Source organism: Rattus norvegicus, chromosome 12 (genome assembly GCF_021556685.1).
Source record: "Rattus norvegicus strain SHRSP/BbbUtx chromosome 12, alternate assembly SHRSP_T2T, whole genome shotgun sequence".
NCBI lineage: Eukaryota > Metazoa > Chordata > Mammalia > Rodentia > Muridae > Rattus > Rattus norvegicus.
The window spans coordinates 19,052,297-19,078,930 of record NC_141545.1 but is presented as its reverse complement, the minus strand read 5'-3'; the positions used below and the strand labels follow the sequence as shown (position 1 = coordinate 19,078,930).

The 26,634-nt window shown below is 50.9% G+C and overlaps 1 protein-coding gene across 1 annotated transcript in view; it reads left to right on the top strand.

The window, feature by feature from the left end:
* Sdk1 (sidekick cell adhesion molecule 1) overlaps window positions 1–19,934 on the top strand; it is a 983,759-nt gene extending 963,825 nt beyond the window's left edge. Inside the window, 2 exon segments of the mRNA NM_001447264.1 lie at window positions 4,625–4,754; window positions 18,776–19,934. Of these exon segments, the coding sequence (NP_001434193.1) occupies window positions 4,625–4,754; window positions 18,776–19,030 (385 nt within the window). The 3' untranslated portion in view covers window positions 19,031–19,934.
* Window positions 19,935–26,634: the final 6,700 nt, after the last annotated feature.

The following is a 26,634-nucleotide window of genomic DNA, read 5'->3' as shown; positions in this document are numbered from 1 at the left end:
TGTGTGCCCTGCCATGTGCACAAGTGCACACACGCGCGTGCACACACACATACACACACATGCATACCGTCACACGTACAAGCACCTTTACACAGACGTGAGAGAGTGCCTTCCCTGAGTAACAGACCATGACTTTCCAGGGTTAAGGTGCTGCTTCTCATGTGTCCCTCATCCACAGTTTCCATTCAGATCTGCTTTCACTGTAGAGAGTGAGGCTCTCACACTGACAGAGACACAGGCGGGCCGAAGGCCTCAGTGACAAGCTCATCAAGCCTTAGGATGCTTTGTCCTCTGCCACTCAGAGACTTGAATTGTTTGAAGGGCACTGAAGCCCAGAGTTCATCTTTGGAGGAAGCAGGTCCCAACCACTCTTCACCCTGGTCCCCAGTCAGAGCACATCAGGCTGCCACCCTCACTAAGCTTCCTTGGGGCAGGAAGTGGAAGTCAGTGGCACTCAGTCCTGTCTTTTCATTTCTTCTGTCTACTGAGAGACAAGTTTCTCCGGTTGAGTCAGAGAACTGTGAAAAAGTACTCATATAATGTGAAAACCAAGAGGGGCTCCTCATAGGGAACTTTAACATATCCCTGCGGGGTTCCACCCCTGCTGCAAACCCCTTCCCACTTCCAAGAAGCTCCTTGTCTTGAGGCATCCCAAGGATAGACAGTCCTCCAGTTTGTTAAGTTCCTGTGTGTCCTAGGTAACCAGGAAACTACTTTTCAGTAAAGTTGGAAGGTCTTGACCCACAAAGGAATATCCCCAAGGAGTGCTGTACAGGTGCTGGATGGGAAAGCAGGCCTGTAATTCAGCTACTCAGGAGGCTGGGGGTAGGGTTGGGGGCAGTGCAACGGTAAGGTATGCCTGGGCTATGGAGTGAGTTCAAATCCAGCCTGGGCAATGAGTAAGACCCTGTCTCAAAATAAAGAGAGGGCAGAAGATGTAGCCAGTGAGGGGTTGTGTTGTGGCTCAGTGGTAGAGCCCCTGCCTAGAATCCCCCAGTGAGGGGCTGGGAGTGTGGCTCAGTGGTAGAGCCCCTGCCTAGAATCCCCCAGTGAGGGGCTGGGAGTGTGGCTCAGTGGTAGAGCCCCTGCCTAGAATCCCCCAGTGAGGGGCTGGGAGTGTGGCTCAGTAGTAGAGCCCCTGCCTAGAATCCCCCAGTGAGGGGCTGAGCTGTGGCTCAGTGGTAGAGCCCCTGCCTAGAATCCCCAGTGAGGGGCTGGGGTGTGGCTCAGTGGTAGAACCCCTGCCTAGAATCCCCCAGTGAGGGGCTGGGGTGTGGCTCAGTGGTAGAGCCCCTGCCTAGAATCCCCCAGCGAGGGCTTGATGAAGTAAATCATCGGTAGAGCATTTGGCTAGGATCTGCCAGTGTGAGATTGGGTACATGACTCAATATGGCATAATATGGTAAGCCTATTAGGTACAAGGCCCTGGATTCAATTTCCAGTACAGAACAAAAAAGCCTTTTCTAATTTCTTCCAGTTAAGCTCCCTGGACAAAGGCAGCTGGAGCCTTCCATCCACCTCATGTTCAAGCATTCTCAAGGGCTCTATGTAGGAACAGACTCACATGGCCGCTGTGTTCACGAGTCCCTCGGCCCAGCTCAGGAACACTAAATAGCTTTGTGTGAGGGTTTGGAAGGATGGATGGTGTAGTCAGTGAGTCCCCGGGCATCCGACCCTCAAGCACTGAGGCAGCTTCTGCAGAGGGAAGGTCAGGTCTTCAGTCTGCATCCATGTATTCAGAGCCAAGTGACACTTGTCACTCGGCCATCTGAGGGAGCACAGGCTGTGACACTGGATAGTCCGGAGCAGCCAGAGGGTCTCAGCTTAGCTGCCCCACAGCTCACACAACTCTGGGGAGGGAAGGCCTCACTTTCATCCAGGACAATTGGCCTCTCTGAGAGTCCTGAACTCTCTGACAGGGTCAGGTACTATCATGAGCCCACCGAGAGCCATGAACAATGTCAAATTGAGTCAGAAAGGAAGACTGGCCCTTTGTTCTCACGCAGCAGCCCCAGGTTCACAGGTGTGAGGGAACAAAGCATCCCGTGCTGTTTACGGTCAGCCTGCATGTTTGCAGGGTGCCAAGAACAAGGCCTGTAGGCTACATGGGGTCACCCAGACTGGTCTCTCTAGCTGAAGTCTCACATACCTGTAAAATGAGGCTCAGAGCCAGCCACAATGGCACAGGCCTGTCCTCTAAATAATCAGGGCCTAAGGTAAGAGAATTGTATGGTGAGGCCAGCCTGGGCTACGTGGCAGTGTAAGGCCGTTGTAGTGCCTTAGATTTGAAAAAACAAAACAATAAAACAAAAACCCAAAGATTAATCAAAATGCTTAGATGACAAATGACAAATGAAACGTTCCTCCAAATAAATCATTTTTGAGGTGGAGAAAATGGAGGCCCAGAGCCCTGTAAGATGTCTCAGCAGGCACTTGGCACCAAGCCTGAGGACCTGAGTTCAATTCCTGGGACACACAGGTGGGCGAGAGACCCAGGTGCTCCAAATTGTCCTTCAACCTCCACACACATGCACAGCACATGTACATGTGAGCACACAGACATACACATTAAAAAAATATTTTTAAAAGGAGTCTCTTGAGCCTTTCTTGGGCCTTCTGTGGGAAAACTAAGGCAGAGTCAACCCTAAGGGAGTTAGAAGGCCAGGATGACAGAGTCACTGGGAAATGGCTTTGTCATGCTCAGGTCACCGAGAACAACTTTCCTGATGGTGAGCTGACCCTCCTGCAGTCCACACACAGCTTTGCAAGTGGTCTTCAGCCTGAGGGTCCTGCACATAGGGAAGACACCTAAGAGTCCCCCCGGTCATCTAGCTGACCACAGTCACAGAGACCCCTGAAGAGCCCCAGGACGAAAGACCCATTTAACAATGCATCAGCAGAAGCACAGATTCTCCCTCAGGTTATAATGTCTCCATCTATAAAAATAAACCAGGGGAGCTCGAGACATGGCTCAGCACTTAAAGTACCTGCCATGAAAGTGTGGGACCCTGAATTTAGATCTGCAGAACCCATGTGCATGTCAGGCAGAATGATGGCCTACCTGGAATTCCAGGTCTCTGGAGGCAAAGGCAAGGGATCACTAGAGCAAGCTACCTAGCCAGACTAGCCTTATCAGTGAGCTCTGGGTTCAATTGAGAGACCCTGCCTCGTATATGTAGACAGTGAGAGCAATTGAGGAAGCCTCCTGATTCTATATACAGGAACACACACAAGCACATGCATGCACACATGCAAACAGGCAGACCCAAGTGCACCTAATAAACGCGAGAGTAATGTTTAAAAACTAATAAAAAGAAGTAAGACAGGAAGTTGTAGAGTACAGAGTGTGTTTGTTTTCCATTGCCATGTGACGAATGACCACACTACAAGACACATCTCATAGGGTAGAAACTGCCCCAGCCCGGCTGGTCACCTACTGGGTCTATCCATGGCTATATGCCTTATGCCACTGGGTAAGACTTCAACAGGCCAGAATTCTCTTCCAAGCTCACTCCAGCTCTTAGCCCCCTGTGACTTAGGGCTAGCCTTTTCCTGCCATAGACTGGGGGCTACCCTTGGTGCCTTGCTCCCAGAGGCCACCCACATGTGTTTCTTCCCAAAGAGGTAGCAGGAGTTCATTTTGGGTCTGTCTCATTTGTCACCAGATGAGCATGCAGCTAAGGACAACTATAGATGAAGACCAACAACAACAAAAAAAAATCATAAACTCACTTAAAACATTGTGAGGATGTTTCTAAAGTAGCCCTGGGTTCAGTGAGAGATACTGCCCTCATAAACAAAGCCACTGAGGGAGAGACTTAGCATCAACCTCTGTCCTCCAAATGCATGCATGTGCATCTACACACATGCAGAAATGCACACATACATGATACACACAAAACGGTTGGCCAGGCCTCCCATTCTATCTCCAGCTGGCCAAGGTGACCTTCTGCATACACTGTCACATGACTGTGACAAGTAGAAACGACAGCTCCCTTTCTGCATAACATAATATGATCACAGCCGCCCCTATAGTCCACTAATTACAAACCAGACATGGGCAGCCCTGCCTACAGTTATGGCCTGGATGTGACAGGGAGCAGTGATTAGGTCAAGGATTCTATCAACCACTGAGGGCTAATGCCTCAAAGTCTCCTTGCCCTTGGTCCCCAACTTTGTGTCCTGGGCCCTAGCAGAGTGGGAGCCCAGGCTAGGGCACACTTCCCTGATGTCCACTCATCAGCAGGAAACCATCCACAAATCTCCTGATATGTAAGATCTCTTCCCCATAGATTTGCCCTCATCCCCAGCCAGTGCACACCATCCTTCCTCTGTCTCCCAGAGTTCCATGCACTCTGCCCCTCCCACTGGCCCTTTGTCTTGAGAATCCCATTTGATCGGGATAACTTGTCCCTAGGGCCCCAACCTTGCACAGTGCATGAAGCCTACAGGCTGTAGAATCACAGATAGCCATTGCTTGGAGGTCTAGTTGGGTCATAATGTGTAGTCATTGGGATGCTGTCCTCCTGTTCCAATGGGAGCAAGGCCAGACAGCAGCCTAGGAGTCCTACCCCAGGGGAGTATCCTTTGTCCAAAATAACTTGTGACATCTTCCCGTTTTTAGATCCCCACCCCGACCAAGCCCCGGAGGTCTGCACTACTCTGACGAAGACATCTGCAACAAATACAACGGTGCGGTGCTGACAGAGAGTGTGAACCTCAAGGAGAAATCGGTGGATGGGTCGGAATCGGAGGTCAGTGCCACGCTTGATTCCAAGCGGCTACCACCAGACCTGCTTCGTGAGCCTTCTGATTCCTCAACATGTCTCATCTCACAGTCACATGTGGGACGGGCAGAGCTGACGGTGGAGGGTCCACTGTAGATGAAGGAGGCACACATATCTGAGTGATTGCATAGCTTCTCCTGGGAAATAGAAAATGGCATCTACACACACAGATAGGGAGGTACCAACAGACCCAAGAAAGGTTCCATCCAAGTCAGGTGATGGCCTGTTATTCATTCTCCTTGCTGTGATTAAAAGACCCGAGAGAGACTTAAGTTGATCGGGGTCACAGTTCGGAGAAACAGTCCATCATGGTGGAAAGGCACAGAGAAGGAGCAGGAGACAACTGGACATGCTGTATCCACATTCGGGAGGCAGAGGACTTATTCTCTCCTTTTTATTCAGCCCAGGACCTCAGCCTAGGGAATGGCACCACCCACATTTAGGACGAGTCTTCCCAGCCTAAACTAGAAGCTTCCTCACAGACAGGTTTGCCTCCTGTGTGATTCTAGGCCCTGTCAAGTTGGCACTCAATCTAAAGCACGGTATGAATCAGTGAGTTGATTGGGGTTCCTTACATGAGTGCAGATGACTTTCAAACAGCTTCACCCCCAAGGAACCCTACTCCCAGTCAACTGCCTATCTCTTAAAGAGTCTCAGGACACAGAGGGCCCTCATGAGGATCCCTAGAAGACCTCATGATTGTTGGGAGCTCTCCAGCTTCCTCCGTGAGAGAATGCTAGTGGACTTGGTCTCAAGATGTCCCATACATCATCAAAGCTACTTCACTTTAACATAGCATTGGTCATATCCAACCTGAAGGTTGCAGCCTCACTACACAAGCTCATAGTCATGGCCTCTTTGGGGCCAGTCAGTCCCACCCACACATACAGACAGAGCAAATGCTACCAGCCTGTTCGTTGGATATCAGGTCCTACTGCTTAAATCTCAGGGCTGGGGTAAGAGATGGGCAAGACCAGTGTTCCCTGAGCAAGGGCACCCTGCAGGACAGAGCATGGGAGCCAGCACCCATCCCCAGGCCCTGTGTTTGTTAGGTGGTCTTTCCCACACACTCCATGTCTTGATAAGTATTCTATTGCTATGAGAAGATGCCAGGACCACAGCACCTCTTATAAAAGAAAGTATGTGACTGTGGCTTGCTTACAGGTCCAGAGGTTTAGTCCATCATCAGAACAGCGGGAAGCATGGCAGCATGTAAGCAGACTTGGTGGGGGAGAGGTAGCTGAGATTTCTACACCCAGACGCTCAGGCAGAAGGAAGAAAGAGAGGGCCACTGGGCCTGGCTTAGGCAGTTAAAAACCTCAAAGCCTAGCAACACACTTCTTCACTCAAGGCCACACCCACTTCTACAAAGCCACACCTCCTAATCCCTCCCAAGTAATGCCACTCCATTTGACTAAGCATTCAAAAATATGAACCTATGGGGGCCATACTTACTCAGACAGCCACACTCTACTTCTCCCAGTCCTGGAGGTGTCATAGATACTGGAACACCTCCCACAGAAAGCCATGGTCCACCAAGGGTCACCAGCTGCCCAGTGTGGGCCCTGGAAGTGCCACTCTCTTTAGAGATGAGTCTATTATTTTCTGGCATGTTCTAGATCTTGGTTAGGATGGCCGAGGGCCTGAGCTTACCAACAGAAAGTAGAACTATACAAATACACTCCTGAGACCGGGAGAGATGGCCCAGTGGATAAAGTGAGGACCTAAGTTCAATCTCCAGCACTTGTGCAAAACACAGGGTGTGGCAGTTTGTGCTGTAAACCCAGCACTGGGGAGGCGGGCAGCAGATCTCTGGGGCTCGCTGGCTAGGCAGTCTAGCTGAATTGGTGAGTTGCAGGCCAGTAAGGGACCCCGCCTGAGAGAAAGAAGCATGTCATCTAACATTATATATACATGCACATGCATGTATAGCTGGTCACTTATGTACCAGCACACATACACTAAAAAACATGAAATTAAAAAGTAGATGCCCGCCCCCATGTCCACCCCAGTGTAGCACTTCCTAGTCCTCCCTGTCAGTCACCACACCTTGTGGGAGGAGCTTCCTGCTCTAGCCTCCTAGTGTGTAAGAGGGGATTCACACATAGCATTTTTGGACCGGTTAATAGAATAAGGGAAGCTCAGGCTAGACATGTGTCATTCATCTCCCTTCACTGGGCAGTCCAACCAGTGACATGGGGTCCCACAGGGTCATCAACCTTCACTGTGCTCCTGAGCCCTAGGGCCTGCCCATCTCAGGCTTGTCCCCATTGGATAGACTCTCCCCAGCAGAGCGTTGTCTCACACATGCAGGAAGGGGCTTCAACTGGGAGAGCCAGCGTCTGTGGGGGACTCCAGGAGGTATTAGCAGTCCCTGTCTCTGACTCACACTGACCAGCATGAAGTGGCCAATCAATGGTTGTCCACTGGGTGTCCCCAAGGGTCCTATTTGTAAGCCTCCAGAGGAATGAGAACCACGGGCTATTTGCTGTACACATATGCCTGATTACCCCTCAGCACGCACCTCTAAATCAATATTTAATCTAAAATGCACTCTCACCTTCATTCTTGACCTGATTTCAGGCCTTATTGAACCCCAGGGCTCAGTGAAAGAGCTCCTTTTCAATCATGGCTTATATACAAACTCCAGTGAGTGGGCACTGGGTGGGTGCTGGCGAGGTCCAACTGAGTCTCACTTTACGTGTTCCACTTACAATATCATAGCCTCGAGGGAACCTGGAGCGATGACTAGGGGCGCCCATGTTTGGAGAGGCACAAGGTGTGCTTGTCTCTGCCGCAGGGCTGTCATGGAAAGCCTGCAGGACAGGCCTGCCTCTTCTGGGCTGAGGTTAGGATTGTCACCTCATGATAGTTGCTCTTCGAGGAGCGGCAGGTGAGGAGGCAGCGCCTATCTCCACAGACAGAGCCGGTCTTGTGAACAAAGTGTGCCGTCTGTCCTTAGCCGCTGGCCCGCTGTTCCTGCAGTGTTTATCCTTGGTGACAGCTGTATGCGTGGAGAGCTCCCTGTGCATTGGCACACGGCACTTTATGGTTCTGAATTCTGACTGGGGGCCAGGCCTCATGTCAGTCATTCTCCACACACTTGGTGTTCACCCAGCCCTGTGCAGGGGTTGCTTCTGAGGTTCTACAACAGGCAGAAAGTAGTACTGGGTACCAGACCCTCCTCAGGTCTCCAGAGCCCATCTTTTTCTTTTTTTTTTTTTCTTTTTTCTTTTTTTCGGAGCTGGGGACCGAACCCAGGGCCTTGCACTTGCTAGGCAAGCGCTCTACCACTGAGCTAAATCCCCAACCCCTCCAGAGCCCATCTTAACCCCGTATTTTCCACCCCCAACTCCTCTAGCCCAGTGCTAGCTAGTGGCTGGCCTGTCCTACATCCACCTAACTTGAACTCAAGAGTTCTCAGATTTATGTCTGCTCCTAAGTCGATTGATTCTCCAAATGGGCTAATGAAGGCTGGGATACAGCTCGATCGGTAGAGCGTTTGCCTAGCAGGCATGACGTCCTGGGTTCCATCCCTAGGGCTGGAGAAACAAGGCGGGGTGATGCACGCCTCTAACCCTAATACTTGGGAGTTGGAGGCAGGAGGATCAAAAGTTCAAGCTCATAGCTGCATGGCTACATAGCAAACGTGTGGCCAGTCTGGATTTATGAGACCTCATCTCAAAAGTAATGAATGAGTAGGTTCGTTCATTGGAATTTTAAAAACAGGGTAAGAGGACATGCCTGGGTTTACTTTTCTCAAATGAATGAAATGGTTTGGAATTCAAATTCAACTGATACTTTAAAAGATAAGATTTGCCTAAGCGCTGAGCTAGAAAATACATATACATACATATGTATGTGTATATATATGCACACGCATACATAAGTATACATATGTGCACATATATGCATAAATGCATACATATACATATATATGCATAAATATATATACATGTACACACATACATGCATAAATACACACACACACTCAGAGGCAGAGAACAAGAAGTGAGCACGTAGAAGTCAGTGAGGAAAGGGAGGCACAGAGAGGAGGAGTGCTGTAGAGGAGCACCATTCCACTGAAAGGAATTCTGCAAGGAGTTTGCCTTTCTTGACCCTGTGACTTCCTGGGAAGAGATAAATGTTTGTTGATCCCCCAGGGCACTGATGAAAGACCAAAGAAATGACCCTGCCCAAGTTTAGCTTAGTGAGTTTACTGGATTTCCTTACAGGACACCCAAAGTCCAGCCCAGCATGGTGACAGCTCAGGAAAGCTGTATCCCCAGAGCTCCCCACATGCTTTCCAGCCAACCTGGAAGGTGGGAAGATCTCTCTCTTCCAAGCAATTGTTTTTGCTAATATGACATTGGGGAGGGGCCTCAGGGATCTTGTAAGTTTCAGGAGTTTCCTGCAGCTTTTGAGTTTCCTATACCTCTTGAGTCTTAATGAGCCTCCCTCCAGGAACACAGGTTTCAGTTGGGTGGTAAAAGCTACACAGCATCCACATGGGATGCTCAGGGCTAAGAGATTTTGGAAGCTTTTTCTAAGATTCTCACCTGGCCAAGTTCCTGCTTTCTTACCACACCTGCCTCTGCAAACCACTGAGGCATATCTGTGCAGCTAAGGCAGCCAGAGGCCTATGAACTTGGCTGCCTACCCCTATCACAAGCCCTGTGCTGTGAGGAAAGCATGCTCTTGTCACTCCCCAGGTTCACTCCAGGCCCTTGGGGTAGCAGATCCTTCCAGGAGCCAGTGAACTAATATAAACACTCAGACTCTCCAAAGACCTGAGTCCTGGGCCCTGAAGCCCCTTAATACCCTTCCACCTGAAGGTCCCATGACTGCCAGCTAAGGACCCCTGGGGCTTTCTGGTTCCTGGATGAGTCCTGGCCAGTCTGTTTTCCAAGGTTCTTTGTTTTGCTGTGTCTTTTAAGTGTGTGAACTGAGGGAAATTGCAAGGACATTCTAGGACCTCAACAGAGGGACCCATTGGCTCATCCTGGGGGGGCCAGTTCAGATGGCTAAGTTCACTTGGATCAACCTCTTATTTCTGTCTAAAGTGACAGAAACAGCCATGGTGTGTTATGTGATGTGTGTGGCAGGACACTGACAGGTCCCTGTGTCCCCATGAACGCAGACTTTCTACATGCCAGTATTTCTGGAAATGGATTTTATGCCCTGGGCAGGAAAGGCACTTTCCTCTGCTTCCCCAGTGGAACGTGAGCTTCTAGGAAGATGATACTCCCAGAAGGGATGCCGTAGGATTACTGCCTCCACCTCTCTTGGGGTTCTAGAAGACAGGGACACTGGCCTTCCTGTGTGAATCTGGTGTCCGCCACTGACATGATCTTAAGGCAAAGCACTAGATAACACGGTAACCCTAATACTTGGGTTTCACATCTGAGTCTTCAAACTGCCCTCTAAGGAGGAGAAACATTTTAGGTCTACATTCTAGGCTTGGGTGCTGGGATGCTCTCAACTGGTTACAGGGCTTGCCTAGCACACAGGAAGCCATGGGTTCCGTCCCCAGCACATCTGCAGTATTTATTAGCACTTAGGAGGTAAAGGCGTTAGGAAAAGTTCAAGGGCATCTTCAGCTACATAGGGAGCTTGAAGCCATTCTGGGCTAATGAACCCCTGTATGGGGAAAAAAAATCTCAGACGTACTTGCAAAGAAGTAAGACAGCGTTCAGGTGGATGCTATCGCCTAGCAACCCCGAGTGTTCCTGGCACCCGCTCGCCTCTCTGAATGCCCCGTCTGTACTTCTGTAACTTGGCTGTGTTTCTGCCAACCTCTAGTTAGAGGTCCAGAGCTGTGTTAGTAAAATAGCCATCGGAGCTAAATAGTGTTGACCACTATCCCCTGTGAAGGTCAGAATCGCTCTGCCTGGACACAAAGCTACTTCCAAAATATTAGGCTGGAGACCTCAGAGGATGCCATTCCCAACAGGGTGACGAACTAACCAGGGAAAGTGATTTTTGCAGACATCATCCACCTGCAAGTCTTTGGAAATAGTGCTCAGGGCACGCAGGGAGCAGAGACTCGGGGCACGCAGGGAGCAGAGACTCGGGGCACGAAGTGGACAGAGACTTGGGGCACACAGGGAGCAGAGACTCGGGGCACACAGTGAGCAGAGACTCGGGGCATGAAGTGGACAGAGACTTGGGGCACACAGGGAGCAGAGACTCGGGGCACGCAGGGAGCAGAGACTGGGGGCACGCAGGGAGCAGAGACTGGGCACGCAGGGAGCAGAGACTCGGGGCACACCGTGAGCAGAGACTCGGGGCACGAAGTGGACAGAGACTTGGGGCACACAGGGAGCAGAGACTCGGGGCACGCAGGGAGCAGAGACTCGGGGCACGCAGGGAGCAGAGACTCGGGGCACGCAGGGAGCAGAGACTCGGGGCACACCATGAGCAGAGACTCGGGGCACACAGGGGAGCAGAGACTCGGGGCACACCATGAGCAGAGACTCGGGGCACACAGGGAGCAGAGACTCGGGGCACGCAGGGAGCAGAGACTCGGGGCACACAGGGGAGCAGAGACTCGGGGCACACCGTGAGCAGAGACTCGGGGCACGCAGGGAGCAGAGACTCGGGGCACGCAGGGAGCAGAGACTCGGGGCACACAGGGGAGCAGAGACTCGGGGCACGCAGGGAGCAGAGACTCGGGGCACACCATGAGCAGAGACTCGGGGCACACCATGAGCAGAGACTCGGGGCACGCAGGGAGCAGAGACTCGGGGCACGTAGTGAGCAGAGACTCAGATCCACTGGGGCTGAGGAGCTAGTTCAGTAAAGTACCTGCTAGGCAAACATGGGGATCTGAGTTCAATCCCTAGAACCTGTATATAAGTGGATTCCAGGAGCTCACTGGCTAGACCGTCTTACCAAATGGGTGAGTTCCAGGCTGGGATTCCTGGTTGAAGAGTTCGCTGAGCAAGCGTAGGGATTTGAGTTCCGACCCCCAGAACTCACAGAGTGCATGGGCCGTGGTGTAGAATCCCAGTGTTTGGGTATGGCCAGGGACAAGAGGACCCTGGGTGCACCCTGGTTGTTGGAAAAACCAAATCACCAAACTCAAGGTTCAGTGAGAGACCTTGTCTCAAGAACTACAGGAGAGAGAGGGGAGGTGGGAGGGAGGGAGGGAGGGAGGGAGGGAGAAGATATTCATTACTAACATCTGGTGCACGCACGCACACCGCATGAATGCTGCCCCTTGGAAAATTTTTTAAGACTCAAAACCAGTTTTCAAGATTCTTCCATCTCGAGCTAATTAGAATGACTCCTTATACCCAGTTGGTTCCCTGATGGTGCAGGCCACTCTTTTATCCTGCTGGTCCCTTGCTGAGTCCTGAGCCAACCTTCTCTCCAGCTTACTGGGAACTCAGTCAGTCCAGGGCAGTTTTCAGTCACCTTCCTTTCTCTCTATGGTTTCCTGGGAAACCAGTGAATCAAGACTTCACATCACAGGCAACTTGGAAGGAAACGAGGGAGGGAGGGAAGGAGGGAGAAAGAGAAAGAGACCAGCCCAGTAGCAATGCCTTTTTACCAATAATTATCACTCGCTAAAATACATCTGCATTAAAAAAATAATGTCACGTAAAGAACAAACAGAGCTGGCAGCGGAGGAATGATGGTATCTGGATGTCACCTCTATCAGAGAAGCCACAGCAAGGCCTGAGTGGGAGTCCATCATGTCATCCATCACCTGTCTGATGTCCTGTGTCTTCCCCCTAAATGCTAGGCAAGAAACAAAGTGGACAGTCAAGGGTAGAGTTCCCTCGGATGGGCTTTGGGGTCCACTTGCCCATCAAACAGCACTGGAAGTCATTCTCTCCAGCCACATGCACTGTGCAGGCTCCCAGGGCAGGGCTCTGATTAGTCAGTGCAAGGCACACACACTGTTCTCTGACGGCCTCAGTGTAGGTCACCTGCCAACCTGTGAGCCAATGACTGTCCAGGACGACTTCCTTCCAGTTGGTTCAGGCATAAACACAAGAACTGAGAAATGGCTCCACACAGGGCAGTGGCTCACAGTTCAGAGGCACAGGCCACCTTGCCAGGGTAGCAGGCAGCAGGAAGAGGAAGTAGCTGGTCACATTGCAGTCACTCCAGGAAGCAGAGAGAGAGATGGACGCTGGTTCTTAGCTTGCTTTCTGCTTTTTACTCAGTCTAAGACCGCATGGGATACCACCCACATTAAGGTTGGGTTTTCTGTCTCCTTAATCTAATCTACATAATCCCTCATAAGACATGTCCAGAGACTTGGTTATATGGTGCTTTTAATTCCCACAAAACTGACCATCAATACTATCATCTCCTGCCTGGCACCCCTGTGATCACCAACCTTAGCGACAGACTCCTCTCCATATGTGGTCCCACACCTTTGGCTCATGACGTACTCAAGGGTGAACCTAAAACATCATTTTAGGCCACTCTTTTCCTCACTCTGACAAAATGCCTGACAGAAACAGCTTAACGACAAAGAGGTTTGATGTAGCTCAATGAGGGAATGCCCATCATGGCGGAGCAGACACAACAGCATCCACACGAATGGAACTCTTTATCTCTCCAGGAACCAGGAAACAGAGAACTTTGATGAAAAGTGGGGTCAGCTTAAACCCTCAAGCTCTTCCTCTATGGCCCCCCCATCTATCAGCTGGGCTCCATGTCCAGAAGATTGTCCAACCTCCCAAAACAGCACCCACAGCCAAGACCAAGTGTTCAAACACACGAGCCTGTGGGAACATTTCATATTTGGTCCCTAACATTTTATAAGTGCAGTGGCATTTCGTTAATCTCATATACATCTATGGGCACAAGTCACAGCACAGTTGTCCCCTACAGTGTTCTGAGTACATTCAGACTGGTGAGAGAGCTCAGTCAGTGAAATACCTGCAGGACATGCATGAGGGACTGAGTCTGACCCTGAGCACACAGGCAAAAAGCTGAGTGTGTGGTCTTACACACACACACACACACACACACACACACACACAGACACACACACACAATGCTAAAGAAGCAGAGACAGGAAGATCTCTGAGGCTCACTGACCAGACATCCTAGCCAAAACCAAGACTCTCAACCAGTCCCCAGTGAGAGACCCAGTCTAAAAATACAAGATGGATGACTCTTGGCTCTTGAGAAATGATACCAGAGGTTCTCTTCTGGCTTCCATGCACCCACACATATGTATATGCACACAAACATGTACCTACATACACATACGTACCTACACACACACACACACACACACACACACACACAAATACAGACGTCCACCAAACTGTAGCAGTCCATTCTAGCCCACCAGAGGTCTGACCTGCTCTTGACCCTATTCCTCTACATCCCTGCACCTGCAAGAAGGGGGCTGACAGATGGCTTGAGAGAGCAGAAGGACGCCCTAAGGATTTCCACATGGATGCTAGAAGGGCTTACAAGGCAGGATTTCTAGACCATGGTTCTACTGGTGTAGGTGACTCCTTCGCCACTTGGGTTCCTTTGAGCCAAGACCCACCCAGACAAGTCGAGTCTCCCAGTCTCCAATGGAACTGGCAGAAGTTGTTCGGGAGTCATCAGGCACTCTATTCCCACTGCCATTGGCTGAGATTCCCCTGTGGGTGTGGCCTGAGACGCTCATTTGAATTTGTAGAGTTAAAAAGTAAGGAGGCTGACTCATGGTCAAATGCTGTGTGCCACCTCAGAGGAGAATGGAAGTTAACCCTGGTTTATGGACTGGGGAAGAAAACGGCCTTCACTCGGTGCTAGGGATTCAGTGATCTCACGAGAAAAGAGATTGCTTCTGTGGATCTCAGTGTCCTCAAGTCTCAGCACATTTAGAATCGAAGACAGTGTCTGATGACTGCTCAGGCTCAGCTCAGAGCAGACAACCAGAGTCCTGCTCTTGCCTCATACCGTACCCTGGTCTTCCAGTCTGCTGTACACAGAGCATTGCTCCTAAGCCTCAAGACCGCTAGACAACTTAGCCACAAATCCTGGTCCCTGTGACATAGGGGCATAATACACAGTAGAATATCTTCTGGGAATCCCCCATGAGAAGCTTGGGGCGTGGCTCAGTGGTAGAGCCCCTGTCTAGAATCCCCCAGTGAGGGATTGGGGTGTGGCTCAGTGGTAGAGCCCCTGCCTAGAATCCTTCAGTGAGGGGCTGGGGCGTCCTGGCTCAGTGGTAGAGCCCCTGCCTAGAATCCCCCAGTGAGGGGCTGGGGTATGGTTCAGTGGTAGAGCCCCTGCCTAGAATCCCCCAGTGAGGGGCTGGGGGTGTGGCTCAGTGGTAGAGCCCCTGCCTAGAATCCCCCAGTATGGGGTCCCCTCACCACCCTCAGCCCCTGTTGAACCTCATTATTCATTGTTATGTGAGAATAACAAGGTTCACACCTCAGGATTACCGAGCAAATGCAAAGGCTTATGTGAATGAATTGGTCTAGTTGTGTAACTAACATGTTCACCGAAAAGCAACCTCTGTAGTTTGTGTAGTCGTTAGATTATGGGAGAACCGGGGAGCTGCATGCCTAGGCATCCCCACTCAGAGGGTTTGCATGCTGTGTCCCCCAAATGCCCACCTCTCACTTGCAGTTACTTTGGGGTATTAAGAATCCTATTTTCTAGTTGTATCCAAAAGTTCCCAGGAGCCTCTGGATCTGCCCTGCACATCCTAGGGCCTCTTCTATGTGCAACCCAGGGGCTGTATAGATTCTTACCATTCCAGAAACATCTCTGAATCCCAGACTACAACTCCCTTAGAGACAGCAAGGTGCTGGCATAGGTCATTCACTCTCAGACTGTGAGACTCTCAGGTGAGGAATAGCAGGACCCTGAGATGTTGTGTTGCTGTGAGAAGCCGTGTCTCAAAGCCAGGGTATCCATGGCTGCTCCCTGATGAAACTGTAGTTGCCTCTGTGGGGACAGAGTTGTGGGGCATAGCTAATGTGTATCTGTGGCTTTTGATACCCTGTGGCAGAGGCAATGCAGAGCCTGCCAGGGCTCCAGGGGTCTAGGAAGCTTCTTGGCACCGGGACCAGCCTGCCACACACAGGTCTTACCAGGTAGCTTCTCGGGGTCCCTGCTTGGAAGCTGCAGAGCCAAACGTGTGTCTAGAAGGAAAGGGTGTTTCCCTGGGAGCCCACTGAAGATTCAGTAAGACCCACTCCAGCGTCTGTCTCCTTCCGTGATCTTTCCCATTACAACAGAAAGGGGAGAAAATCATTTTACTTAATTTAAGGAAAAAAAAAAACACATATACTACGCCAGACATTGCTTTGGCTCGCACCTTTTATCCCAGAACCTGAAAGGCTGAGGCATGAAGATAGAAATCTCAAGAGAGAGACCAACCTACATTTCATAGTGAAATCTTTCTTAAAAAGCAGAAGGGAAGCAGGGAAGGAGGGAAGTGGAAGGAGGTAGGGAGGGAAGGCTAACTGAATGACTCTATCCCATGCTACTGGCATGCTCTACAAAATGAACTGAGACTCTCAAATCTTTAGCATCTCCGGGAGCCCAGTGGAGCTCTCGGGGCTGCAGTGGAGGGTGCTTGGGGGTCTCAGCACTACAGCAGAGGAAGATACAGGCACCGTTACATCCTAGCAACTTCCACTGCTGCAGACTCTAAGCCTCTGTGGACGCGTGTGACCCTAGGGCGAGAAGCCACTGAGGATGGCTTCCTGGCGTGCCGAACTTCTCCCTTTGGCCCCGAGCAGCTCACAGCTCGGTCTTGCAGATCACAGGCCAGGAGCAGACCCACAGGTCCTTCATAGGCGTGTGTGTGTGTGTGTGTGTGTGTGTGCGTGTGTGTGTGTGTGTGTGAGTGTGTGTGTGTGAGTGTGTGTGTGTGAGTGTGTGTGTATACATGTGTATATGTGTGTATTGTGTGTGCATACATGTGTATGTGTGTATTGTATGTGTATGTGTGTGAGTGTATGTGTGTGCGTGTATGTGCATGTGTGTGTGCATACGTGTGTGTGTGTGTATTGTGTGTGTATGTGTGTGTATGTGTGTGTGCATATGTGTGTATTGTGTGTGTGTTTGTGTGTGTGTTGTGTGTATGCGTGTGCGTGTGTGTGTGTGTGTTCTGAGACGGGATAGGAAGAGGACTGTGATGGGGAAAGGACGCCTCCCTGCTCTGCCGTCTGCCTGAAGCCTCCCACCCCTGAGAAGGAGGACCTGCAGCCTGGCTGACACTCACTGGGAGGCGTGTGGACACGGAGATGACATTCGTTCCACAGAAAGAGATGGAAAGATATTAAACAGCAATGTGCCAGGCTTAAAGTCTGAATGCAAGTGATCTCGGGTGGGGCCTCATTTCTCTCCCAGACGTTGCTGGGAATCTCAAAACAGACGCCCACCACCCTGCACCCACTGAGCTACTTTTACCTTGTCAGTGGAAGTCCTTTCAGGTGACACCGGGGCCCCACCGTGACCTCACTATGATTTTTAGCCACCCTTAGAAGATAAAGCATCGAGCCTCAGCAGAATGGCATGTGCATTTGTAAAGACGCAGAAAGTCAATTCTTCTGGAGAAGCCACACCCGCACCATGCATCTCCCCCACCCCATGTCTTCCTCTTAATCAATGTCTCTGATGAATGCCCAAATATCTATTAAGGGCCTGGAGAAATGACTCAGGTTAAAAGCATGTACTGTTTCTACTGAGGACCAAATTTTGGTTCCTGGCACCAATCAGGCCACAACTACCTCTAACTCCACTTCCAGGGGTCTGCTTCCCTCATCTGGACTCCACGGGAACTGCATATACACATGCACAAACACAGAGAGACACACAAATGTGCATAATTAAAAATGAATCTTTTAGTTTGTATGTGTATGGGTGTATCCCATACATGTCTGTATCCGTGGACATGAAGTACCCAAAGAGGTCAGAAATGGTGTCAGAACCCCTGGGAATTGAGTTGCAGATGATTGCGAGCTGCTCTGTGGATGCTAGGAACGGAACTCTAGTCTTCTGGAAGAGCGTCCATAAATATCTTGCTGTGAAAGCAAGAAGACCCAAGTCAGAACTTTAAGTACCCACATAAAAGTTGAACATGCCAGCAGGCCCATCGGGAGGCAGAGGCGGATAGATCCTAGTGACCTGCAGGCCAGCCAGCCGAGGAGAAATGGCAGGTTTTAGATCCACCCTGTCTCAAAATAATATCAATAGAAAACCTGAAGGCACTCACCATCTTTCCTTGCCTTCCACATGCGAGCAGATGGATATGTTAACCCACACACATGCAAACACATCACACAAAAGTAAATAAATAAAATTAAAACAAACTCCAACTCTGCTTCTCACTGGTTCATCCCGAAAGTCTCTTCTACATTGAAGCCAAGGGTTCCTTTCCCCTCGATGAAGGGAGCTCAATTTACGCATTAGTTACTTTTCTATAGCTGTGAAAACCACCAAGACCATGGCAACCTATAGAAGGGAGGGTTTGTTAGGCCTCATGGTTCCAGAGGGATAGAGTCCGCCGCCGTGCGGGAGGGAAGACAGGACAGCCGGCCAGCATGGTAGCTGGAGCAGGAAGCTGAGTGCCACCCCTAAGAACCACAGGCGCAACGCAGGGAGAGAGACAGAGACAGAGTGAGACAGGGACTGGAAATGGAGCCAGTCCGTAAACTCTCAAAGCCCCCAACAATGCCGCACCTCCCAAACCTCATCCTGAAACAGCATCACCAACTGGGGATCAATTCGCATTCCAACCACCATGGGTGACAGAGCACCGGGCTGGGACTCTTCCCCACCACAGTAGGGCTTACGGACTGTGTGGGGACTCTGTAACCCTCGCCCCTGGTGGGGTATAGCATAGTCCTGTCCTGAGCTTACAGGAGAGAAGATGCCAACAGCAGGCAACCCTCAGACCACCTCCACCTTGGGTGACTAATGGGCGTATCCCTGTTTCCAAATCACCCTCCCTTTCTCCCTCTCTCCCTGTGGCTCACACGGTCCTTCTGTCTCATCCTCAGGCTTCTGACTCAGACTACGAGGAAGCCCTGCCCAAACACTCCTTCGTCAACCACTACATGAGCGACCCCACCTACTACAACTCTTGGAAGCGGCGTCCCCCTGCCGCAGCACCGCACAGGTACGAGGCGGTGGCAGGGGCCGAAGCTGGCCCGCACCTGCACACAGTCATCACCACACAGAGCGCGGGCGGAGTCTACACACCAGCTGGCCCCGGAGCCCGGGCCCCCCTCACCGGCTTCTCCTCCTTCGTGTGACGTCACGCCTCCATCAGGGTAGACGGGTGCAGAACTTCTGGAGTCTATTTTTGTTAAGACAATCAACTCCGATAACTGAGCTGAATTTTTTTTGTTTAAAAAAATAATAATAATTCTGATAAGCGATCTTACCTACTGGTGAAAACTAGGGTTCACTTAGGAAGGTTTTTTTTTAATGGCTTTTTGTAACATCGCTGCAGGAAGCGGGGTTTCTTTGTTTTCTTTTCTTTTTAAGAGAAGGTATCTCCCTGGTGCAATAGCTCAGCACCGCCGGCGGGGGCGCTCTCGACACACCCGAGCCCTGGGCTCCTCTGGCCTCCAAACCATCCAGGATGGCGAAGGAGGGCGGGCAGGAGGGTGGAGGGGGACAGGTAAATCGCATCCGCAGCCCACTTCTCTCTCTACCTCCTTTTGGAGAACCAGCCAGCCTGGTCCACTTTCTCCATCTTAGGACAACTTGAGGCCCCTTGCTCTCGTCCGTGCTTCAGAGAATTGCTCTTCCCCTCCCTGGGTTCTGTCCGGTTCTCAGCAGGATCCGGGCGGGGCCACTCAAGAGGGCTCAGCTATGCCACCCTTCTTTAAGGGTGGCTGCAGCCCTGGAGGTTTCCTTTTCCCTCTCTCTTCCTCTCTTCTCTCAAGCAGACAGTTACAAGAACAGGAAGCCCCTGCCCCAACTGGCTCTGGAGGCCCCCAGGCCCATCCAAGGCCAGCCAGGTCCTTCTGGTGACCACACAACACAGCACACAGCCCACCCCCGCTGAGCAAGAAAGGAGCGGAGACGCGTGGTTTTTGCAGTTGCTTGTGGCAGTAGCAAGTGTGCATTGTTGAACCAGAGTATTTTTTAAACCTTTTTATCTTTTTTTAAACTATGTCACGTGAAATGAATGCGTCTTTGCTGTCTCCAGGTGCCTTTTAATTCATTGTTCAGCTTTGAACGTGGGAAAGACGAAAACCGACTGTGTCTCCAAATAAAACAATCGGCTCTGAGAAACCAACCGGGGCCACGAGTCACCTAGCACGCCCCACACATGGCGCACAGTAGGGACAGCCCTTTCCTTTTCCTCCTGTGCTCGCTGCTGTACCGCTTCTGCCCCCTGGTGCTGTCCCCTCTACCCCGACATCCAAGGCCAGCTTTTAGCCTTAACGGGTTTTCTGAGAACATTTTCCTTTCCTTTTCGTTGTTTAAATGTTTCTGGCTAAATGCAAAGTGACACTCAAGACCCCGTGAGCGTCCTGCCACCCATAGTCCAGCGCCCCACTCCACCCCCACCCCCATTTGGATGTGACCAGCGGGATCCAGCCAGGGCGTGCCCCAGAGCTGACAGCAGCTCCATTTCCCCACACCCTGGAGCACTCAGAGCCAGTGACAAGAGTCTGCCCTCCCGGGGTCTTGGCGCCCTGTGGAAGGGACTAAGTACCTCAGTGCCACCAGTAGGAGATTCTGTAGCCCCTTTGCCTTCCCTGTGAGGCAGAGGACATGGATCTTGTCTTGACTCTGCCTTGGAAGTAGCAGGTGTGGCCCCAGGACACAGGAGGTTCCACTTGGGGTTAAAAATTGAATTAATTAAAGGCCTTCCACTTTTTCCAAAATCGAGAATAAAAACCATTCCTCCTTCCTCTTTCTTACTCCCTTCCTCCTCCTCTCCCTCCTTCCTTCTCCCCCTCCTTTCTTTCATTCTTCCCTCCTTTTTCCCCCTCCCCTTCTTATATTCACTTCTCTCTTCTTCCTTGGTTCTTCCCTCCCTCCTCCCTCTTTCCTCTCTACCTCCTCCTTCTCCTGTCTCCCTTTCTTCCTTCCTCTTTCCTTGTCTGAGCTAAAGGAGAAATATTCTAAACCAAAAATCCTAGATGCTCTACCCAAAGCCACTTCTGTGTGGGGAATGCCACCCTCATGGTCCACAGAAGGGACCACATCAGTAGACTGCACCATCTCCTCCCTGGCACCAAACGAGTGAAGAGGACAGAGGCCACATGTCACCAATTGAACTTCTTGGAAGGTGCCACCCAACAGAAGACAGGGGACCAGGCTGGCTCTGTACCGCAGCTGTGCTCCCTTAAGCCATAAGGACTTGATTGCTTTAATCAATGGGGAATCTTTGGGATGGTCTGTTCTGAGGTGACACTCTAGCCCACCTTGCACTTCCTCCCAATGACTCAGCAGTTTGCAGCGGTGCCTGGGTCTCCTTTAGGATCAGTAACTTGTTTTCTATGGAAAGGTCTGTTCAGGATGCCCTGGCCCTATGGCTGTTGGTCGACAGCAGTCAGCAGCTGTCTCAAGCCTGAGACTTAGAGCAATGCTTCTCAACATGTGAATGGAGACCCCTTGGGAGTCAAACGACCCTTTCACAGGGGTTGCATATCAGATATCTTGCATATCAGACATTTACACTGCAATTCATAACAGTAGCAAAATTACAATAGTTACGAAGTAGCAACGAAAGTAATTTTAATGGTGGGGGGGGGGCATCACCACAACATGAGGAACTCTATTAAAGGGTCACAGCATTAGGAAGGATAAAAACCACTGACTTAGAGGGACCCTGTCCCATTCAAATCCCTGCACCAAAGGCAGAGGTTGAGGATTTCCAGTTAGATTTCAGCCTCTGGAGTCACAGGGCATTGGCAAAAGTCCTTCCTACCTGTTGGGATGGGACGGACACATTACGCAGCTGCGAAACGGACACTGGATCCAAGGCTGGCTTCTAAGAAAAGATCCAAACAGGCAGGATGCGGGCACCCTCCTGACTTCTCCTGTCATGTTGTCCATGGGTGTCTGGTGATAAGCGGCAGCCACCTCAGTGGCTTTGTGGAGGGTGCTCAGCCCTGTGTAGCTTCCCTCCTGGGTGAGCTGCTGAGCCCTGCAGCAGGCTTTCCAGAGCACAGATACCCAGAGAGGAAGCAACAGCGGAGCGGACATCGCTACACCTCCTGCTTGGTGTCTTCCCACTCCAGCAGAACAGGATGGGGGTGGGGTGGGGTCTCCCTTACCTGGAGCCCTGGGAGGAAGCAGAGCAACAGCCCATGAGGATGGCGTGTGTTCTGGAAAGTTCTTTGGATGTGGCGTTTGAACTTGATCAGCCTGAGCATGGTGTGTTTGCATAGAGGTTCTTAGCATGGGTTTTCATTACCCCTGGATTCCTGGCTCACAGCATGGCTGCTTTCCTGCTGAGCCCCAGCCCTAGACTAGCAGCAAGGGACCAGTCTGAGAGGCCAGAACAGTGTGGGGTTCCCAACAGGGAGCTCCCAACCCCACCTGCTGGCTTAGGGGAGTCCCTAGGCTTTCCCTATAAAACTTCCAAAATGGCACAGAAAACCAGATCCCATTATAGATTTAAAAAAAAAAAAAAAAAAAAGAAACAAAACAAACCCCCCACTCCCTCAACTTGTAGAAAGGCAGAGCGGTGCTATGGGTACAATTTTTAATAAAAATATTTTGTTCCTTAAGTGCTTGTGACTTTTTAAGTCTTTCCTTTCTATTTATGCCATGTGTTCATGTGTTCTTCCAGTGAACACGACTGTAGAGCTGCACATGCGTGTGGAATCCCAGGGACATGGGACTCAGGCCCCTCGAACTTGCAAGGCAAGCATTTTATCGATAGATCCATGGCCTCGGGGTGTGGAGTGACAGGCACATGTTTGCCACAGCATGTGTGTGGTCAGAGGAGGTCCTTCCCTTTCCACCTCGTTGAGGGCAGAGTTCCTTGGTCACCGTACACGCCAGGCTAGCTGGCCCACTATCCCCTCTCTGGAACCACATTTAGAATCTGAGAGCTATAGAACTGTATGCAGAGTCTCTGTTGGAACAGCCGATTTCTCTGATATCATTGGCTCACTGCACACTTATTTCAGAATGATTTGAATGCATCCGTGTCTCTGCTTGTATGAAAAGCTCAGTGCTGGCCAAAACCTCCTCTCCCTTTAATGGTTGAAGTCAATTAATAGTCAGCATGGTGAAAATTCCAAGCCGTTAATTCTGGGCTCTGTGGTCTTAAAAATGTCCTACTTCTCCTCAGATAAGACAATATTCTGCAGTCATTAAGCAAATCACTACATTATGGGCTTGACTCGGATCCAGATTCCAATATTTTAGTAGAAAGAAATCATATCTGGGAGCGGGGAAATGGCTCAGTGGGTAAAGTGCTTGGGATACGAGAGTAAAACACTGACTGTGATCTCTAGACCCCAAGAAGAAAGCCAGGCATGGCGGTATGTGCTTGTAATCCCAACCCTAGAAAGGCAGAGGCAGGGGGACCCTTGGGGTTGGTTCACAGTCAGGCCAGCCTGGCTCAGTTGGCTAGCTCCAGGTTCAGTGAGAGTCCTCGTCCGAAAAAAACAATATGAAGGATAATGGAAGTCAACACTGAGCGTTGACCTCTGCCTCCACGAGAGCCTGTGCACACACGCGCGCGCGCGCGCACATGCGTGCACGCACACACATTGGGATTCTGTACTCCACCCAGAGACAGCAAAGCTCCTGCAACCTCCTAGGAGAGCCAGTGATGAACCCTGGAGCCTGAGCAGGACTCCCAGACTTGTGCTCTATCTATCAAGGGCAATGCCATCAATTCCCCGGCCACCCTCCTCCATCAGAAGAAACGACTTGGGGAGCAGCAGCGGGGCGCCCCTCCCCCACCCTGTCAGGGTGGCCTGAGTTTATGAGGGAGCCCGAAACTCTCTTACAGTTCAGCTGTAATAACGCATAACCAGGTAACAACAGGGGTCACACTGGAGGCCGCCACCACCAAGTACTGACAAGGCAACGTGCCACCCACACGTGAACAGTGTAAGAGGGCAGCCAGGTTTAAATAATCCGGAATCCAAGTGCCCAGGTCTCACCTACACACTAGGCATGGCACCAAGAACCAAGAAAGTCTCAAAATGACAACAGAAAGTCTCAAAAGACAACAGAAACCGACCTCACACAGGGGCCTTTAGAGCCACCCTCACTGACGTAAACCAACCATCAAAATGTGTGTCAGTGCACATGAAGTGCTCGCCTTGAGTCTCAGTTTCACCTCTATGGCTTTGCTAGAGTCCCTGGTGATAAACACCCAACGGGAGAAAGGGCTCAGAATTCTGGGTTACAGTCCACCATGGGGAGGAAGCCATGGCAGGGCTAGTCATCTGCCATGTCAGGAAGGGAGAGAAATGTAAGCATGCGCACTCGCTTGTTGACCTGCGCTGGGCTCGGTTTCTCTGCTCTTCTGCTCTTCCATAGTGAATTTGGCCAAATTTTCCCCTCTGTGGTTGCCTGTCAGACAAGAGGAATGAGCTGCGGCAGAATGAATTCTGAGGGGGGGGGGGGGGCGACAGAAAGGGAGGGGAGGGAAGAACAGAGGGAAGAGGAAAGGAAAAGCAGAGAGTTAAAGGGAGGAAGCCACAATGGAGAATTCTACCACAGTAATGGTACAAAGCTCAAGTTGGAGGTCTTTCCTGCGGAGTTCCTTGTTAAGCATTTCCCATCATCCTACCGGCTTCCCTCTAGTTTGATCTGTTTTCCTCCTACAAGTAGTCATTGCTCAAAGACAATCCTTAAATCCCAGAAAGACCTGTATCTCTTGATACCCTGTATGGAAGCAGAGAAGTCAGTTCAAGCATCAAAAACTATGATGAATACGTGGAAATTGCCTCTACCGCCAGGCCTGCTGGTCTAAGCTACTTGGAAGACTGAGGCAGGAGGATTGCAAGTACAAGTGAACTCAAGGCTGGACTGGACAACTTGAAACATTATCTTAAAATAAATAATAAAGGGGGCAGGGCTAACGGTATAGCTCAGTGGCAGAGCCCCTGCCTAGAATCCCCCAGTGAGGGGCTGGGGTGTGGCTCAGTGGTAGAGCCCCTGCCTAGAATCCCCCAGTGAGGGGCTGGGGGCGTGGCTCAGTGGTAGAGCCCCTGCCTAGAATCCCCCAGTGAGGGGCTGGGGTGTGGCTCAGTGGTAGAGCTCCTGCCTAGAATCCCCCAGTGAGGGGCTGGGGGCGTGGTTCAGTGGTAGAGCCCCTGCCTAGAATCCCCCAGTGAGGGGCTGGGGTGTGGCTCAGTGGTAGAGCCCCTGCCTCAGATATGGGCGTCCCTGATTTCTGTCTCCAGGACTGAAAATAAGTAGTTTCTGGGAATGATGCCATAGACATGAAGGAACCAATGGAGAGGAACAGAGAAAAACTGGCTCTTTGACGCCTCCGGGAATTCAGAGGGAAAGATGCATGGAGGTCTTGGTCCTGTGGCTCAGGAGTAAACACTCAGGGCTTTCATGACTATTCAGAACGTTCCCCTTTTTATAGACAGGCTGAAAGGAGCCACATTTTTACTAGACTGAGGAGTTGTGAGCAGAGAAAGCTTCAGTCCTGCCCTCCACCCAGGAACATGCGCAGTCCAGGAGGCTAAGCTGGAGTGGATCTGTGTACAAATACCATCCAGTACAGCTGAGAGCTGAGGGTTGGGAGACACCGAGGGACCTGAAACTCAGAGAAGAGCCTTCCACTGAGAGGACGACTCCTCCCATCACCCAATCAGCCTCATCCACCCAAGAGGGCATTAAAGGTCCTTTGGAGTAGAAAGATAAGAGGAAGCAATAAGGGTGTGCTAGGGAGATGGCTGGCTCGGTCAGTAAAGAAGCATGAGGAGCTGGGTTCAAATCCCCAGAAGCCATGTAATAGCAACAACAGCAATAACAACAACAACAACAACACCTGTAGTGGCACATGCCTACAATCCCAGCTCTGGGAAGGTGGAGACAGGTGGATTGCTGGTGTTACAGGGCAGCCAGCCTAACCTAGTTAATGAGTTCCAAGTCAGTGAGAAGCTCTGTCTCATAAAGGAGAGGAGGAAGAGGAAGGAGAGGTAGACGACACCTGAGGGATGACACGGAGGTTGTCATCTGGCCTCTACATGCACAACACATATGCACGCACACACACACAAATACATTTTTTCACGTACACATACACACACACAATTTTTAAAGGAAGCAAATATGGTTAACGTATATCATATGCATGAATGGAATTATCAAATACTAAAATACACATGTATAAGAGAGGCCTGAGCTGAGCGTGGTAACACATGCCTTTAATCTCAGCACTTAGAGACAGGTGGATCTCTGTGAGTTCAAGACCAGCTGGTCTGCATAGTGAGTTTCAGGCAAGGGTATGTAGTGAGACCCTGCGTCTAAAACATAATAGAAAAGAAGAGAGGAGCGATGTCTGGTCATTGGAGCACCCTCCTGGGATGCCACACCCAACCCTGGCTGTGCTTGGCAGAGAGAAGTGGGGAATTAAGGCACAGACTGACTGCCTCCTGCTTCTCTTCCTTCTATTCAGTCAACCCAACAGCCTAGGTCCTTTCTGAACGCCTCTCGTGGGCCTCAGATTTGATCCCAACCCCATACAGCCACGCAAATATCCTCTGTGGGTAACAGGAGAGGAGCTCCCTGTCTGCCCTGCCCCCTATGGACCTCTGAAAACAGGGCAGCCTCTGCCTGTGGTTTTACTGAAACCACAGAAGATGCGCTCAGCGGCCCTCAAGCACAGGGTGCTGTTTTTAGAAAGGAAATAAATCTACATGTATCCAATCTCCCAAACACATCTTGTTCAATGAGGCTTAAGGAA